Below are 17,078 nucleotides of genomic sequence, written 5' to 3'. Positions count from 1 at the left end.
TCTTGCAGAAGTTGCAGGAGAGCTGGCTATAGTTGCAATCTGTGATGTTCTACAAATCTGTCTCTTGTATGTGACCTTTTCCGTCTCCCAGACCAAGAGCTTGCAAATCCAGCCCAGGTGCATTGGTGGCTCCGACTTGCATGTGGCAGATTATAGTGTTTTCCTCTTCACTGAAGTGCTCCAGCTGCTGCTGTGAGGGATAGTGTGGCACATCCCAAGTTCAGAAAAGTTGGATGTGGTAGCTTGCCTATAATTCTGCAAGTCAGAAAGGCTGACACAGGAGGATTACCAGGAGTTTAAGCCTAGCCTGGGCTTCTGTGAGTTCTAGGCCAACATGTAAGACCCCATATTAATACCCCTTAAGGACTGGAGAGATGGCTCCGTGGTTAAAGAGCACTGACTGCTCTTCCAGAGGTCCTGAGTTCAATTCCCAGCAATCACATGGTGGCTCACAACCATCTGCAATGGGATCTGATGCCCTCTTTTGGTGAGTCTGAAGACAGCTTCAGTGTTTATTCATAGACATTTTTTAAAAAGCTTAGGTGGTAATGCACACTTTTAATCCCAAATCTTGGATGGCAAATTACAAGCTTATGTCTTCAGGTCTGGCTCAAGAAAATTTACTTTTTGTTGTTATTTCTATGCACAATTGCATTATTCTTCCCAGGGATATTAGGCAAGAAAAAGGAGTGAAGGTCCTAATTGGAAAAGTAGGAGTTCTGGCCCTCTGTTCACAGGTGGACTTGACATGTATATGATCACACAAAACTCGTGTGTATCTCTTACATGGCAGCAATTAGCAATCTGAAAAGGAAATTAAGAACAGTTTTAGTTCTAGAAAGATTGGTTATGCAAACTGAACCCAGGTTCTCTCCAAAAGCATCAAGTGAGTAGGTGACTCACAATTACTGTAATCCCAATTCCAGAGGATCTGACAATCTAGCCTGGCCCAGTGGCTCAAACCTGTAATCCCAGCACTGAGGTAAAGAATTGTCTCTAGTGGAGGGCTAGCCTAAGCTAAAGAATGAGATACTGTTTTTAAAAGGCAAAGGATTCAGGCCCACACTTTTTTTTTTTTTTTTTTTTTGAGACAGGGTTTCTCTGTATAATAGCCCTTGCTGCCCTAGACTCACTTTGTAGACCAGGCTGTCCTCAAACTTACAGAGATCTGTCTGCCTTTGTAGTCTAGGCTAGTCTCAAATTCACAGAGATTTGCCTGTCTTTGCCTCCAGAGTGCTGGGATTAAAAGTATGAGCCACCACCTATGCTGGATGTGCCTGGCCTACACCTTTTATCCCAGTATGTAGGCAGAGGCAGATATCTAAGTCTTAGGCCAACACAATAAGCAAGTTCAAGGACAACCAGAAATACACAGAGAAACCCTAACAATAAACAAACAAACAAACAAACAAAAAACATCCATTTTTATTTTATCAGGTCTGTGGGCACCTTAGCCCAGGAGCTTATTTTTAAGACATGAATTTGAAAATTACATGAAACTCAAATGCAAGTATTCACATGACACAGGCACTCATTTGCGAGTTGTTGGACATGCAGAGGATCAAACTTCAGATTTGGCCGCAGGAACCTTCACTCGCTGGCTCCATATTTACTATTGCCTAGACCTGCTTTGGCTAGACAGGACTGAGTAGTTGCACCTAAAGTATTTCTTTCTCATCATATATGTATTCCAAGGCTCAGCAGGGAAGAGTACTGGCTGATCTTTCAGAGGACAGGGTCCAATTCTCAGCACCTATATGGTAGCTTAAAACCATCTGTTAATCCAGACAGGAGTACAGAAAAAAACACCAATGTACATAAAATAAAGATGAATCGTTTTTTAAAAATGTATTCCAGGGGCTGGGGAGATGGCTCAGTGGTTAAGAGTTTAAGAGCACTGACTGCTCCTGAGTTCTGTTCTCAGCAACCACATGGTGGCTCACAACCACCTATAATAGGATCTAATGCCTTTTGGTGTGTCTGAAGACAGTGGCAGTGTACTTACATAAAACAAATAAATCTTTAAAGTTAAAAAAGGTATTCCAGAGCTGGGGTTAGCTGAGTTGGTAGTGGGTGCCTGGTATCCAACAGCTTCTGTTTCTAGCAGCAGCACACATTGAAAAAAAAAAAAACAAACCAGAACCAAAACACCCTGGTCCCACGGGGTAAGTGCAAACCTACTCCTTCAGGTTGTCTTCTGTTCTCCCCAACACACACACACACACACACACACAGAGTAATTTTTTTTCTTTTCTTTTTTTGTTGTTCTTTTTTTAAATTATCTATTTTATTTACATGAGTACACTGTAGCTGTCATCAGACACACCAAAAGAGGGCATCAGATCCCATTACAGATGATTGTGAGCCACCATGTGGTTGCTGGGAATTGAACTCAGGACCTTTGGAAGAACAGTCAGTGCTCTCAACCGCTGAGCCATCTGTCAAACCCCTGGGTTACAAGCTCCAGCTGTCCTGGAACTCACACTGTATAGCCAGCCTGGCCTCAAACTCACAGAAATCCGCCTGCCTCTGCCCCCAGTGAGCTACGATTAAGGGCATGCGTCGTCGTGCCCTGCCATGTGTAATTTTAAAAATAATAAACTGGAAAAAAGCAAACAGACTTTTACATTCACAAATTGAACGGTGATGTGAGCCTTTAATTTCGGCCATAGAAGACTAGTTTACGACCCTGTCTCAAAAAACTGTTTTTCTAAAGCTCAAAATGTAAGCATAACAGCTGGCAACCGTACCCTAACACCTCCGTTTAAAGTGCAGCGGGCCTGCCCTCCAGACCACCCAAGGTCAAGGGATTTGAGGCGGAGCTCCCAAGAGTTGGCCCGCCCCAGGACCCTCCGGTGCACCAGCGTTCCAGGATCGCCCGAGGTCCTTCCCGGCAGCCGGAAGAGACGTAACGAGGGCGGGGCTGCGTTTTAGAAACCGGACCGTGAGGCTTTGCGCTTCCTCTTTCCAGCCAGCGCCGAGCGATGGGTGAGTGTTGCTGCAGGCCGGGTCGGGCCTCGGGGGGCGAGCTCCATCCGTCCCCATCCTGCCTCACAGCCCGGCCAGACGCATGCTCGGGCCGACCGTGGGTCACGAGCAGCCGTGGCAAGGGCCGGCCGTGGGTTTGAGCCGCCGAGATCACTTCGGCCGCCTCCGGGGCTCGGGGCTGCGAGCGGCCCAACATGGCTGCCGTGGGCCGCACGCGGATGATGACACCTGGGTATGCTGCACACTCCCGACACTGCGTCGTGGGGAAGCCAACCTTGGAGAGCTGAGCGTGCGGGCCTCGGGAGCGGGCTAAGTCTCTGGCACCGAGGCCCGGTTGCTCAGGCTTGCGTCCTCGCTCCCACACACAGGGATCTCTCGGGACAACTGGCACAAGCGCCGCAAGACCGGGGGTAAGAGAAAACCCTACCACAAGAAGCGGAAGTATGAGTTGGGACGGCCTGCAGCCAACACTAAGGTGTGTGTGGGGGGACCTGGGAGAGACCGCCTTCCCCTACGTTAGAGCGTGGTTGCAGGGTGCACGAGTGACTTTGGTCACCTTTAAGGCTCTGACTTTTCTCAGTACTGGGGACTGGGCATGATGTACGTGTCCACGTGCTGAGTGAGAAACAGGGTCTGTGAACCCCAATCACCAAGCTTAGGGTATTACTAATGGGGCCTAGGGATGGGCTCCTTTCTAAGTACCGCAAGCTTGGTGTATCCTTTACTGGAATTCTGCGTTTGAGGGGTCTGGCTTTTCTCTTTGGAGGTAACTAGGGTGATGAAAAAGTATCCTTAGGCGTGGTTATGGCCGTCTTGGTCACTTGTATGCCACTTGCCAATGCAAGGACTTGTCATAGTTACACTGACTGTTACCTCCATTCAGTTCAGGATCTGATCCCAGTCCCCTCTACTCGATGGCCATGTTCTGGTCTTATGCTTTCCAGATTGGCCCTCGCCGTATACACACAGTCCGAGTTCGAGGAGGCAATAAGAAGTACCGGGCTCTGAGATTGGATGTGGGGAACTTTTCCTGGGGCTCTGAGTGTAAGTAGGTGTTAAAGCATTTGAACTTGTTCCACGCCGAAAGACCCTTAGGTGGTCAGATTTCTTTCCGATCATCTGATTCCTTAATTCCTACAAAAAGATAAAAGATCTTAGTAATAAAATCGTGGTGGGGGCTGGGGAAAGAGCTTAGGCACTGGGGAAGGGTGTACTGCATATCACATTGGGGCCTGGAACACCTTGAGTGCGCCAGCCCCATGATGGTGAACTCCTTTGTGTGCAGGTTGTACTCGAAAAACAAGGATCATTGATGTTGTGTACAATGCATCCAATAACGAACTCGTCCGCACCAAGACCCTGGTGAAGAACTGCATTGTGCTTGTTGACAGCACACCGTACCGGCAGTGGTACGAGTCCCACTATGCACTGCCCCTGGGCCGCAAGAAGGGGGCCAAGCTGGTGCGTGGTTTTCTTGTAAGAGGTGGGGGGGGCACCTGCCTTCTTGTGATGAAAATACTGTCCAGTTCTGCTGCTGAAGGAATGAGATGAAAACTTTAAAGCTGAAGAAGGCCAGCATTAAGGTTTTGGGGGTTCAAGGAAGCTGTGGCCTTTCTGGTGACAAATCCATTTGTATTATCTAGACTCCTGAGGAGGAAGAAATTTTAAACAAAAAACGATCGAAGAAGATCCAAAAGAAATACGATGAAAGGAAAAAGAATGCCAAGATCAGCAGTCTTCTAGAGGAGCAGTTCCAGCAGGGCAAGCTTCTAGGTGAGTTAGCTGTTGTGTTGGGGAATTGGGGTGGTGGTGTTTTGCCCCATCCCGGTTCAGTGGGGTACATGGGTTCAGTGTAGATGTTATAAGTCAGCAAGCACAAGTAAAGCAGTTGGGGGTGGGCTGGTACTCTGGCTGGTGGTGCTGTCTCGGTGATGAGAACTTTGTCCAGTTCTGCTGCTGATTTCTAAGTGAGGATGAAGTGTATCTGAGGAGACAGTTGGCCCCAACACCTGCCCTCTGGGTATCAGGCCAGTGTGGGCTTCTAACTGGACAGGGCAGGTAGGTTGTGTGGAGCTTCTTATCCTTTTTCTGAGAACTACTCATTTTCTCTTTCAGCCTGCATTGCCTCAAGACCAGGCCAGTGTGGCAGAGCAGACGGCTACCTTCTCGAAGGCAAGGAGCTGGAGTTCTATCTGCGGAAGATCAAAGCCCGGAAAGGCAAATAAACCATTCATAGCTCATGTAATAAAGGTGTTTGCTGTTCTGTATGTATATTGTCTGGATGTTTAGATAGATTTTTCCTGTTCTCTGAGCAAAGCTGAGGAAATACATCTTTACTGTACTGTAGGGGCCAGTCCTTGAGAGAACGATGTAAAATTAAGCCAATATCCCTGGTCTTTGGAACCTAGAGTAGATTGGTGTGGCCGCGGCTTCAACTCTTCTGAGTGCTCTTAGACACCAGGGTGCTGTCTAAATCATGCCTGCATTGGGCTAGTAGAAAGGCTGTCCCTTTCCTTTGTAGACTTGGGTTTTAAGGGTTCTTTAATTAGTATATGTGAGTCTTAAGCACATAGCTGGCTACATCTCGAGCCAGATTCCTGGGAAGTCTGGGGATCCTTGACATTGAGAATCTTCCCCCAGTGGTCAAGATTTTGGGAAAATTTTGAAGTTACCTGCAAAGAATCCTAAATAAGGTCATGGGGTCCACCCAGCAGGACTGTACAGTTGACTACAGGTTAGAACAGAAGTCACCAAAGGTTAATAGTTTAGGGGGTTTGGGTTGAGGCACAATCCTATTTGGTGACCTTGGCTGGCCATACCAGGCTGATTATAGTTCAGATCCACCTTATCTAAGACTATTTTGTTAGCTTTAACAGCAAATATTTGATTCTGCTGAAATATTTCTCTTGTAATTGAGCTTCCCTCCCAAGGTAACTTGCAGCCTAGTCTTTTGGGGTGGGGCATGGGTGTGAAGGTTGAATTGGAGGGGAGTGTCTTGTACCTTTGAAATGAGATGCCAATTTAGCCAAAACTTAGTAGCCAGTGAGCTCCAGGAGTCCTCTCCACTGTTAGGATCATGGGTGTACTCTGTTGTACCAGGCTTTTAAGCGGATGCTTTGTGGGGGGTGAATTAGGTCTTCATGTTTGCATAGCAGTTAGCATTCTATTGTCTGAACTCCCAACAATTCAAAGGTTTGTTTTGAGGTCACAAGTTCTGATGCAAAGTCTCTGGTCTCTTTGAATTCCAGTAAATGCTGGCAAAGGTGTGCACTACCTGACCTTGCTTAGAGTTCTCGGTTAATCTGACCCTCTGGGTAAGGAGGGGAGCGCAGCAGTTGGGCAGGTACAGCACCCTAGCAGTTGCTGTCAGAAATGGAAGACAGTTTAACTGGGAATAGTTAGGATTTCATTGTTTTTTCATGGCTAATCAGAAACTCTGTAGATCAGGCTAGCCTTGAACTCAAAGTTTGCCTTTTCCTCTCCAGTGCTGGGATTAAAGGTATGTGCCATCGTGCCTGACCTAATGAAGTACTGCAGGTTTTTTGTTTTCGAGATAGGGTTCCTCTATGTAACTGGCTGTCCTGGGGCTCACTCTGGTAAACCAGGCTGGTCCTGAACTCACAGGGGATCTACCTCCTTTTGTTTCCTGAGTGCTGGGATAAAAGGAGTCAAAATTGACCAACTATTTTTAGAGACAGGTCTGGAGCAGGCCGCAAGCTTATGTCTAGGGAAGTACGAATTTGTAAACCGTTGACTAGTGTGGCTGTGTTAACCTTCCTGCCTCAGTCTCCAGTCCTTAATTTTTGTGGGAAGAGGGGTTGGCCCCTCACTGGACATCAGGGCAGAATTTCAGTGAGTCCCAACAATCCGATGTAGGCGGTCAGACTTGACAGTAAGTACATTTAACCCACTGAACCACTGCCCTCATTTTATGTGTACACCCACCCTAGACACTAGGAACATGTCAATCCCTAGGAGCTGCAGTGCAGATAGTTAGGAGCCACCTGATTGGGTGCTGGGTACTAAGCAGGTGCTGGGACAGCACCAACAATCAGCAAGCACTTTTTAATGCTGAGTGCTCCCTCAACACTCCAAAACTGGGTTCAGTTTTTGTGGTAATCTTACCCTAGTCTGGTAAAAGAACTGGTGTGTGCCATCAGGTGGTTTTGTCTTATGGTTTAGTTGTACTAAAACAAGTTCTCATCGCCTAGGAACTTAGGACCTTTGGAAGAACAAACTTTAACCACCGAGTCATCTCTCCAGCCCAGACTTAATGGATATTAAGCATTCTTTCATGAGAGTATTTCTAGCTGTCCTTCCCTACTTCAAATCAAATTTGGGATTTAATGAATATTAACAAGAGTTAAGTTCTAAGGTTTCAAAACACAGTGGATGTGTAGAGGCTGGAGAGATGATGGCTCAACAGTTCAGTTTGTCCAGAGGACCCAGGTTCAACTCCCAGCAGCTAACGTAGCAGCTTACAACTTTCTTACAGTTTTGGTTCCAGGGAATCAACAGACATAACATGGCAGGCAGAACACCAGTATACATCATGGGGGTGGGAACAGGCTTTTCATAGGAATGTCACGGGTAGCCCACACTCACATTGCTGCTAGGACCAGTGAGGATAGCCTGGTAGTTAGGGTGAATACCTAACCTGGTGGGCCTGGATTTGACACAGGGAACCCACAAGGGAAGGAAACTTTGAGACAGGCATGTTGTGGAGCATCCGTGGGTCTAGGTTTTAGAGGCAGTCTGGTAGCCGAGGCTATGCTAAAAGTGTAAAGCAGGGCAGGCTGGCCTAGTAAACACATCCCCCTCCTGCTTCAGCCTTCCCAGTCAGACATCAAGTAATGTTTTAATTGCCCTTGATGACTCAGCAAGTAAAGGTAGTTGGTCCCAAGCTTGATACCTGAGGTCATGAAGTCCCTAGGACCCACAGGATCGAAAAGTTATCAAACCATGTAAATGTACTGCTATTTTCATTTTAAAAGTTGGAGGGGTGGAGAGTGGTCCTCTGAGGTCCGTATAGACAAACAATGGTTCTTGGAAAATTTGGGGGATTGCCTGGAATCCTATTTACTTGGAAGGCTGAGGCAGGGGAAGGTCAGCTGGGGCAATTGAGTGAGATCCTGTCCAGTATTCCCTTAGCCATTATTTCATAAAAGCAAGAGTCCAAAGCAAGCTTTTACAACTGGTCTTCATGAGCCAAATGCTCTTAATGGTGGGCCACCATTACTGGGAATATAGATACTCCACCAATAATATCCTAGGCAAATTCCAAATTAAGCATAGCTCCACAACAAAGAGATGGATATGTTATTGCAACAACGAAAAAATCATTACAGGTTTATTACAAACATTGCAGCCCACTCACTGACTTCTTCAGAGTGAATGAAGTTACTGAGCGGTAGCTGTCACAGGCCTGTAGCATAGCATCATCCTAGAGCTAGAAATGCCTGACAACCAGGAAGGTAACAAATATACACCTCCCATCTTCACTTCTCCCAACAGCCAATCCTGCTGTCCAGAAAAGTTCTAAGCTGTGTATAAGACAGAATGAAGCTGGGGAAGAAGGCGGGGTGGTGGCCACCACAGAGGATTCTTAGGGTTCCAGGGTTTCATCCTCAGATCCTTCATCCACAGTCTCATCGATGCGACCCTTGGCCTCCTCACCGCAGGTTTGGAAGTGCAGCAGGTGCGGGGCCCAGGCAGCACCATGCCTTCCACTTAAGTTCTGCAGGTGAGGGCATTCCTGCACCCAGGAAGCAGGGGGGGTGCAGGTGGGCACCGTCACCCAGGAGGGCATTCCTGCACCCAGGAAGCGGGGGGGGGTGCATGGTGGGCACCGTCAGGTCGAATCTCCCGGGATGCCTCCACCTGCAGGCACTGCTCAGGGTCATCACTCATGCTGCGGGCACCAGGGCAAACAAAGACAATAACTCATGGAGGGCTTGTGACCCCATAGGGTAGTCAGGGACTAGGCAGAGGTTCCCATGTCAAATCCCAACTCACCACAAATTGAAAGTAGAACCCATGAAGGAAGGACGCAGCGACTCAGTAGCTGTGGCCACCATATAGGGTGGCTGAGGTTGGGCCTCATCCCAGTACAGATCCTCCTCAGTGGGAGCCAGGTTCTGGTACATATCCACAGAGAGCAGGGACACCTGGGCCAGCAGAAGGGCAAGCAGTGGGCCACAGCCATTTCTCTGCACACCTGGCTATCTCTGACCCCAGTTCCCTACCCCACACCTAACCTGAAAGTTTCGGTCTATGAGCTGATTGGTCTCAAAGTCGTCGTCATCCTCACCAAAGGGGTTAATGAGCTGTTCAGCCACCTATGAATGGCAGAAATGGTGTCTTCTAGCCTCAAAGCCTCCCTACTTGCTACCCTGACTGCCCAGCACTGCAGCCTGACAGTGATTGTATGTGCCCACCTCTACAAAGTAGGGTGTCATACTCGCCTTGAGCCAACCAGCATAAAAGAAAAACTGCAGCAGGGTGGTGAGAGGTGCAAACATGTCCAGGTCCCACGGGGCCGGAGAGGACCCCTTGCCTGGCTCCAGAGGCTCCAGAAGTTTGGCAGCCCCTGTTTCTGACTCCACAAACTGGCGGCCAACCAGGGAAAGGGTGAAGAAGGAACAGACAGCTATTGTCACCACCTAAAGAGAGAAAAGCCAGGGCTAGACATGGACAGCAAGGAGTTTGTCCCTGTCTCTGAGGGCCTGAAGTCTGACAATCATGAGGCTGGGCAGCAGTAACAAGAGGGGCAGGCTCATCCTTCTGTTTCGTTTGCTTTCTTGAGACAGGGGCTCTATGTAGTCCTGGCTGTCTTAGAACTTGTACACCAGGCTGGCCTGGAAGTCACAGGTCCTTCTGCCTCTTGTCTCCCAAGTGTTGGGATTAAAAAAAATATATTTATTTATTTATATGAGTACACTGTAGCTGTCTTCAGACACATCAGAAGATCTCATTCCACATGGTTGTGAGCCACCAGTGGTTGCTGGGACTTGAACTCAGGACCTCTAGGAAGAGCAGTCAGTGCTCTTACCCACTGAGCCATCTCTTCGGTCCAGGTGTTGGGATTTTAAAGATGTGTTTTGCCATGCTTGGCAGGTCATCTTGATGGGTTGGGAGGAAGGTTTTTTGGATGATCCTCAGCAGTTCAGTGTTTCCCCAGACTGAGTTGGCCCGGATGAAGAGCCTTCTCTGCCCCTTGGTATCTCCCACACCTCAGAACATCCAACAGACACCTGAATTTACCTGTGTGTAGACAAGGGGACACTGATCCAGTCATAGTGGAATAGCATGCTGCACTTGGCCTGATACTTGTTCAGTTCCTAGAGAAAGAGGATGAAGGGGAGGGCAGAGGAGACAAAGGAGGACCTGGAGCCTACCTTAGTTTCCTTACCTGTGAAAGGGGGTTATAACTTGTCTCAAGGGTTCTGAGGACTGAGCCAATGTAAGCACATTGCTTCCAAAATGTATAGACAGTACAGAATTGCTATGGATTTGGGGCCAGCCTGGGCTAGATAGTGAGTTCCAGGCAAGTTTGAGCTATGGAGAGTAATCCTGTATCCCTTCACCCCCAAAAAGTGTGTGATATATTGTTGGTACCTAGTAAGTTTTTTATTTAATTTATTTATCTTATATATGTGACTATACTGTCACTGTCTTCAGACACACCAGAAGAGGGCATCAGATCCCATTACAGATGGTTGTGAGCCACCATGTGGTTGCTGGGAATTGAACTCAGGACCTCTGGAAGAGCAGTCAGTGCTCTTAACCTCTGAGCCATCTCTCCAGCCTGCCTGGTTAAGTTTTAAGTACCAAAAAGTATGCTGAAGCTGAAGGAGAGGCAAGGATCCAAATTCTAAACTAACTTACTTCCAGTATGAGACAGAGCGATGTCGTCACGGATTCGTCCATCCCTGCGGGCCTGGGCCGCTAGGTTAGTGAACCAGACACAAGGGACCCAGTACTTGTTAAAGTCCGATTTCAAGCTCTCAAACTTTTTCCTCTCTTCCTGAGACATGAAACCTGGCCAGGGTGAAGGAGGTAAGGTATAGAATCCTCTGCTGCCAGGGGGCGCCAGTGATTCCGTAGCTGACTGTTCTCCCTTAAACCCAGTGTTCTCCCTGGAATCCTGGAGCGCCCCCTAAAGGTCAGACCTTTCCATCACGGAAAGAGAGCCAAGATGACAGCGTCCAGCCACCCACCCAGGGGCTGTGCCCTGCCAGCACCTGCATTCACCACATGCTCCGTGGTGGGGAAGCGCTTGAGTACACAAGTGCTCACGGAACATAGCACCAAAACCGATGCCAGGTTGGCATAGCGGGTAAGAGTTCTGCGTAGCAAACGGCCAGTCTGGTCCACGCCGCACACTGGCTGAGATGACACACATTAACTGGTCTGGCAGTGGAATGCTTGTGTACCGAGACCACCAACGGTTCACCACCAAAGTCACATAGAAACCTAGTGAGCCGCCATGGGTAACAGAGACAGAAAGGTCAGTCCCAGGCACTTGAAAGGGGTTGAGATACTACCTTGGATTCTAGTGCCCTTCTAGTTCCACTAGAAGAAGGACTTGCTGGGAAAGTCGGGCCAGGAGGAGTCAGAGAATACAAAGTTCTGGGGAAAAGGGGGGGGGGGGGGATTGAGACCAGGTAATTATTGACTCTGAGACCTTATCCCATGAGGGTAGGGATTCCTTCTCTCTAGATTCTGTTTAATACCCAGAGTGGGGTTATAAAGCCAGGGAGTGTCTTTGTGCCAGTGAAGATTGAGGGTCCAGCAAATGACAGGCAAGTAATAACCCAGTGGAAACAGTGGACTCAGGATCTAACCCCTATGTCTACTGGTTAACTGCAGGCCATGTTGCTCAGGGTTGTCATGTCAACCGGAAGGTCAGAAAACATGGTCAGGATACCAGGGAAAACTAGAAAGAGGTGTCACCCAGCTTAGAAAGAAGGACAAGGGGATGAGGTTTGCGGAGCGGGTGCAGTATCGAGCCACCTGGGCATAAATATGCTTCTGCTCCTGGGTCAGCAACAGCCTAGGGAACATCAGGCAGAAACCATGGTTGGAAGAAGGCAGGCAGCACAGGTCACCGTAGGCCAGGGCTCAGAGCTGCCCTCACCGGTAGGTGATGTTGAGCGTAGCATACAATGCGCAGAAGGGCAGGAACTCCTTGTACAGGAACTTGTAGATGCTGCCCCTCCAGCGGAAGAGCAGGCCAGAGAAGGCTCTGATGCGCGTCTCTGCCACTTTGAGAGTGTAAGACACTGTCATGGTGCTAGGGCCTGGCACAGAAGATCACAGAACTGGCCTCTTCTCTGCTTGTCTTCCTACCGCTAAGCCTAGTACCCCAAGCAAAGTTCCTTCATCTCTGGCCACTCATCTTCACCCTGTGTTGGTAGACAATAGGGCTAAAAAGCCGTACAGACAAAGTATAAACGGTTCTCTGCAGAACATGGATGAAACCAGGATGGAGTTGGGTAAAGTGAGACTGACCTCTGTGCCCCTCACAGAGGTTTTCCATAATTCTCCTGCCTTTGGAGCTGGGATAGATTCTGAAGTATTACATCACAAGTTCAAGGCCAGCCCATGTTATAGAGCAAGCCTTTCTCTCTAAACAAACACAATCAACCAACTACAGCCCAGAGGCACCATTTTCCCCAGGAGCTCCCCTTTGACACCTGGTTACCTGGTCTCCCAAGTCCCAGGGCCTCTACCTGCCTACCTGCTCTGAGCAGCAGCCTGGAAGAACTGGACCAGACCCCACTTTTCCCGAACTTAAGTAGCTGCTGGGTCCATAAAGTTAGGTTGGACTGGAGCTGTCATTGATGGATGGAGGCGGTCATCCAGCCGATCCTGGGAACTGGGTGTGTGCTACTAGCCTTGTGGAGCTGGTCTGGACTTTGAGTAGCAAAAGTGCCGTGTGTCCTGACCCCACATTTCACAGGTGATACCATGTTCTTCAAGCTAGGGACAACAGGGATTACTATCCTATGCCCCAGGAGAGATGACAGTGCTGGGTAAACTGTTGTCACAACTATCACCTGCTGATCACAGAGTACTAGCAAATGGACAGACAGACACAGTGTCATCACATCCTCACCAGGCAGGAATCATCCCAGTTTCACTGATTAGGTTCCAAGAGGCAAATGACATGCCTAAGGTCACACAGTTAGGTCACGTTGGACGCAGGAGACAATGACACAGCTTCTGGACTTGAAAGGCTAGATTGTGCCCTGTTTGGACCCTAGATCAGAGTCTTTGGTACCAGTGGCCTTAACACAGTGCCAGGCTCCTGTCCCAGGCTCTGGGGTCCTAGTCAGGTCATTCCCATGCCACAGTGTTAAAGAGAGCATGAATCTAGGAACTTGGATCATCATGTGCATCCGTTCACGTTCTGTGAAACTGTCTTTTTTTTTTTTTTAAGATTTATCTACTTTTATGTATATGAGGTCACTGCTACTGCCTTCAGACACCAGAAGAGGGCATCAGATCTCATTACAGATGGTTGTGAGCCACCATGTGGTTGCTGGGAATTGAACTCAGGACCTCTGGAAGAGCAGTCAGTGCTCTTAATCGCTGAGCCATCTCTCCAGCCCCTGTGAAACTGGATGCTCTCAGGGACTCACTGTCTCCTGACTGTTTTATTTCACATTTTGGAGTGTATATGCACCGAGTGTATTCATGGCCTACAGAGGGCAGAAGTGCCACATGCTGGAGGGATTCTATCCTTATCCTGATCTTGGTTTTTCCCTTCCTTTCTGTCCTTCCCATCCTTCTATCCTTCTTTTCTCCATTGCTCCCTTAAGATCCTGTGCCCTGCACCTCCATGGCGCTCACACACTTAAAACCGTTATCAGCTTTCTGGTTTTCCCAGAGTTAGGATAAAAGGTTTGTGACCTTCACCTTATCTTCCTTCCCACTGAAGAGGGGTCTCTTTCTCCCTGCTTTATGATCCCAGAAAGGGAACCATTCCATCTATAAATTACGCAGCCTGGCCTGCTTCTCTATTTCCTTCTTGCTGGAAATAGAGCAAGAAGGAAATAGAGCCTACCCGAGCCCTCACAGGGAAGTAGCTTAGTACTTACAGCAGAGGTGTGCAGCCACTCCCAAGCTCCCCAAGATTTTTTTAAAAAAAGATTTATTGATGTATGTGAATACACTGTCACTGTCTTCAAACACACCAGACGAGGGCATCAGATCCCATTACAGATGGTTGTGAGCCACCATGTGGTTGCTGGGACCTGAACTCAGGACCTCTGGAAGTGCTCTTAACCTCCGAACCATCTCTCCAGCCCTGAGCTTGATTTTTAATTCCTGAGCCTCCTGCCTCCACCTTCCAAGCGCTAGGATCACAGACAAGTGCCAGAAATACCAGGCTAACCTTTGTATGCTTGATCAGTGAATTTCACCAAGAGGAAATGGAAACGACAGTACCCATTTCATCCCGTTGCTGGAAATATTAGTTAACATGTAAAGTACTCGGAGGAGCAAGAAGGAAGCATGAAGCCTGGTCTAGCTAGTGGAAGTTGTGTGGAGGGATGGGAGTGGGATAAGAGCCTCCTGTAGCTCAGGCTGACCTCAGGTACTGGGAGGGCAGGTATGTATCGCTATACCCAGTTTTATGCTGTACTGGGAACTGAACCCAGGACCTCCTGCATGTTAGGCAGGCATTCTACTGAATGAGTTGAATTCTCAGCCCTTTTGTACCCCACACTGGCCTTCCCTCAGACCCGTGAGGTAGGTCGTAGCACATCACAGGTCCTGCAGTCTCCTTCCAGACTAACCCTGTGTTTCCTCCTGAGTCTGAATCCTAACCTGTGCAATATCTCATTCTTGACTCCCCCTCCTCTCTTAGCTTCTGATCAAGAGACATGTGACTCCGAGTTGCCAAGGGAACCAGGAGTCTAGATAGACCATGTGCTCAACAGAGCAGGAGGCCTGACCACAGCAGGAAGGATGGACGCACAGAGAGCTCAGCAAAGTCTCAGCTTTAGCCCTACTTCATTCTCTGGAGAGATGAGGCGAGCTAGTGATGTACAGGAGGTAGAAGGGCTCAGGGATACAGGGCCAGCAAGCTCACAAAATGGAGCAACTGTGGCTAGTGGAGTAAGGCCACCTTGATTTCAGATCCTGGATCTGGCCCTGGGAAGCTGAATTGACCTTGGAAATTGTTCCACCCGTGTGTGTGAACTTTTATTTCCTTCTGAGGACTATAATCAATTCCATATCATAGGCTTACTAGGAGTAATCAATACACTAATTGCCCAGGTCAGTGCCTGGGACGTGGGAGGTCTGTAGATGAGGCGCTGACACAGGGAGAGGTCCAGGCAGGCCGGTTTATTACAATGTCCTGGGGCAGAGCTTGGTGGCAGAACACTTGTCTACATGTACAGGGTCCTTGGTTTGATACCATGACTGTGGACTGAGAAAGATAATGGCATTTAGAAAGGTCTCCTGGTATCCTGGCTCCCCAAAGAAGATTCAAACACCTTGTTAACTTTCTAAGTTGCACAGTTGTCTGGGTGTATAGCTCTGTGGTAGATTCTTTTCTTTTTTCAAATTTATGTATTTTTTTTATAAATATATTAGTGCTCTGTCTGCATGTACAGCTGTGTGCCAGAAGAGGGCACCAGATTCTTTTATAGATTCTTTTTAAGTCATGAGCTGCCTTATGATTTCTGGGATTTGAACTCAGGACCTCTGGAAGAGCAGTCAGTGCTCTTAACCACTGAGCCATCTCTCCAGCTTCTAGATTACTTTCTCATGGGCCTGAAGCCTTGAGCTCAATCTCTAGAACTGGAGAAGAAGTGAAAAAAAACAGGTATACAGAAGGCTCACAGTGCCTGTTGGGGCTGAGGACACAAGCCCATAGAGGAAGGCATAGGAAGAGGACAGGACATCCCTGAAGGGATTCATGTGAGGGACCTTGTCCTCTGTGGCAAAAGTAGGTCAGACAGTCTGAGCTCAACCTTCCATCTTAAGCCTAGAAAGAGCTTAGCATCAGAGGCGTGGTGGGAGCCTCTCCTCGGTATTGGAAGGGAAAACCAGAGTCAGGAGTGGGGCCACAGCATCAACTTCATCTTCCCAGAAACTTATTAAGGCTATCCTGCCCCTCACCATTACCCCAGATCTACTTCCTGACCTCTGCGACACTGACAGACTCCAAATAACTTTAATCAAACCCAAAATTCATCTAGACTGCCAGGTTGTTCACATGCAGTCTGTATGCACGCTGTCTACCTGCTTTTTGCAAAGTGAGGAAGGAAAAGAATACTTTTAACCCCACCCCTCCATCCAGCTTGCAGAACTTTTTAGGGTCCAACTCTTGGAGTGTTTCAGCTATTTTGAACTTGTTTTGGTTTGGGTTTTATTTTTTATTTTTATTTATTTATTTATTTATGGTTCTTCTGTTTGGAGATGGCCTACTACAGCCCTGGCTGGCTTGGAACTTGCTATTTAGCTCAGACTGGGTGATAAAATTACAGGCAGTGACACTGGACTTAGGTTATGTCACAAGACAAGAGGCCAACTGAGCTAAATCGCCCCAGATGTTTTCTTCCTTCTTCTTCCTCCTCCTTCTCTTCTTCTTTTCTCCTTTCTTTTGATTTTTCTTTTTGTTTTTAAATAGATTCCTTTATGTATGAGTGCTCCACCTGCATGTACACCTGCGTGCCAGAAGAGGGCATCAAATCTCAGACGATTGTGAGCCACCACGTGGTTGCTGGGGATTGAACAAGACCTTGGGGAGAACAGGCAGCCCTCTTAACTGCTGGCTCATCTTTTCACCTTCCTTTTTTTTTTTTTTTTTTCAAAACAGGATTTCACTGTATAACCTTGGCTGTGCTGGAACTTGTTCTGTAGAGAGTAGGCTGGCCTCACACTCGAGGATCTGCCTGCCTCTGCAGGAGGCCAGCCTGGTCAACAGAGGGAGTCCTAGTCTCCCTCCTTTGGCTTATAGACAATGATCTTTCCTGAATTCACTTTTTTGTTTGTGTGGTTTGGTTTTTCAAGACAAGAGTTCCTCTGTGTAGCCCTGTCTGTCCTGGATCACTCAGTAGACCAGACCAGTC

At 48.1% G+C, this 17,078-nt stretch overlaps 2 protein-coding genes across 2 annotated transcripts; one reads left to right on the top strand and one right to left on the bottom strand.

The window, feature by feature from the left end:
• The first annotated feature begins 2,968 nt into the window (after positions 1-2,968).
• RPS8 (ribosomal protein S8) lies at positions 2,969-5,255 on the top strand. Its single transcript, XM_080921550.1, has 6 exons — positions 2,969-2,988; positions 3,357-3,463; positions 3,933-4,032; positions 4,274-4,449; positions 4,632-4,761; positions 5,104-5,255. Exons 1-6 carry the CDS (start codon positions 2,985-2,987, stop codon positions 5,211-5,213), a joined length of 627 nt encoding a protein of 208 aa, XP_080777676.1. The 5' UTR covers positions 2,969-2,984; the 3' UTR covers positions 5,214-5,255.
• Positions 5,256-8,593: 3,338 nt separating this feature from the next.
• On the bottom strand, positions 8,594-12,279 carry BEST4 (bestrophin 4; the record flags this gene model as incomplete). The annotated part of the gene is given in 13 exon segments (XM_080921226.1): positions 8,594-8,743; positions 8,806-8,899; positions 9,004-9,155; positions 9,246-9,326; positions 9,453-9,650; positions 10,252-10,271; positions 10,274-10,328; positions 10,876-10,894; positions 10,896-11,028; positions 11,232-11,368; positions 11,370-11,463; positions 11,928-12,043; positions 12,128-12,279. Coding segments are annotated over 13 exon segments (1,401 nt in total).
• Positions 12,280-17,078: the final 4,799 nt, after the last annotated feature.

This window comes from Micromys minutus (assembly GCF_963924665.1).
Source record: "Micromys minutus genome assembly, chromosome: 9".
Taxonomy (NCBI): Eukaryota; Metazoa; Chordata; class Mammalia; order Rodentia; family Muridae; genus Micromys; species Micromys minutus.
This window is presented reverse-complemented; position numbering and strand designations above follow the sequence as displayed.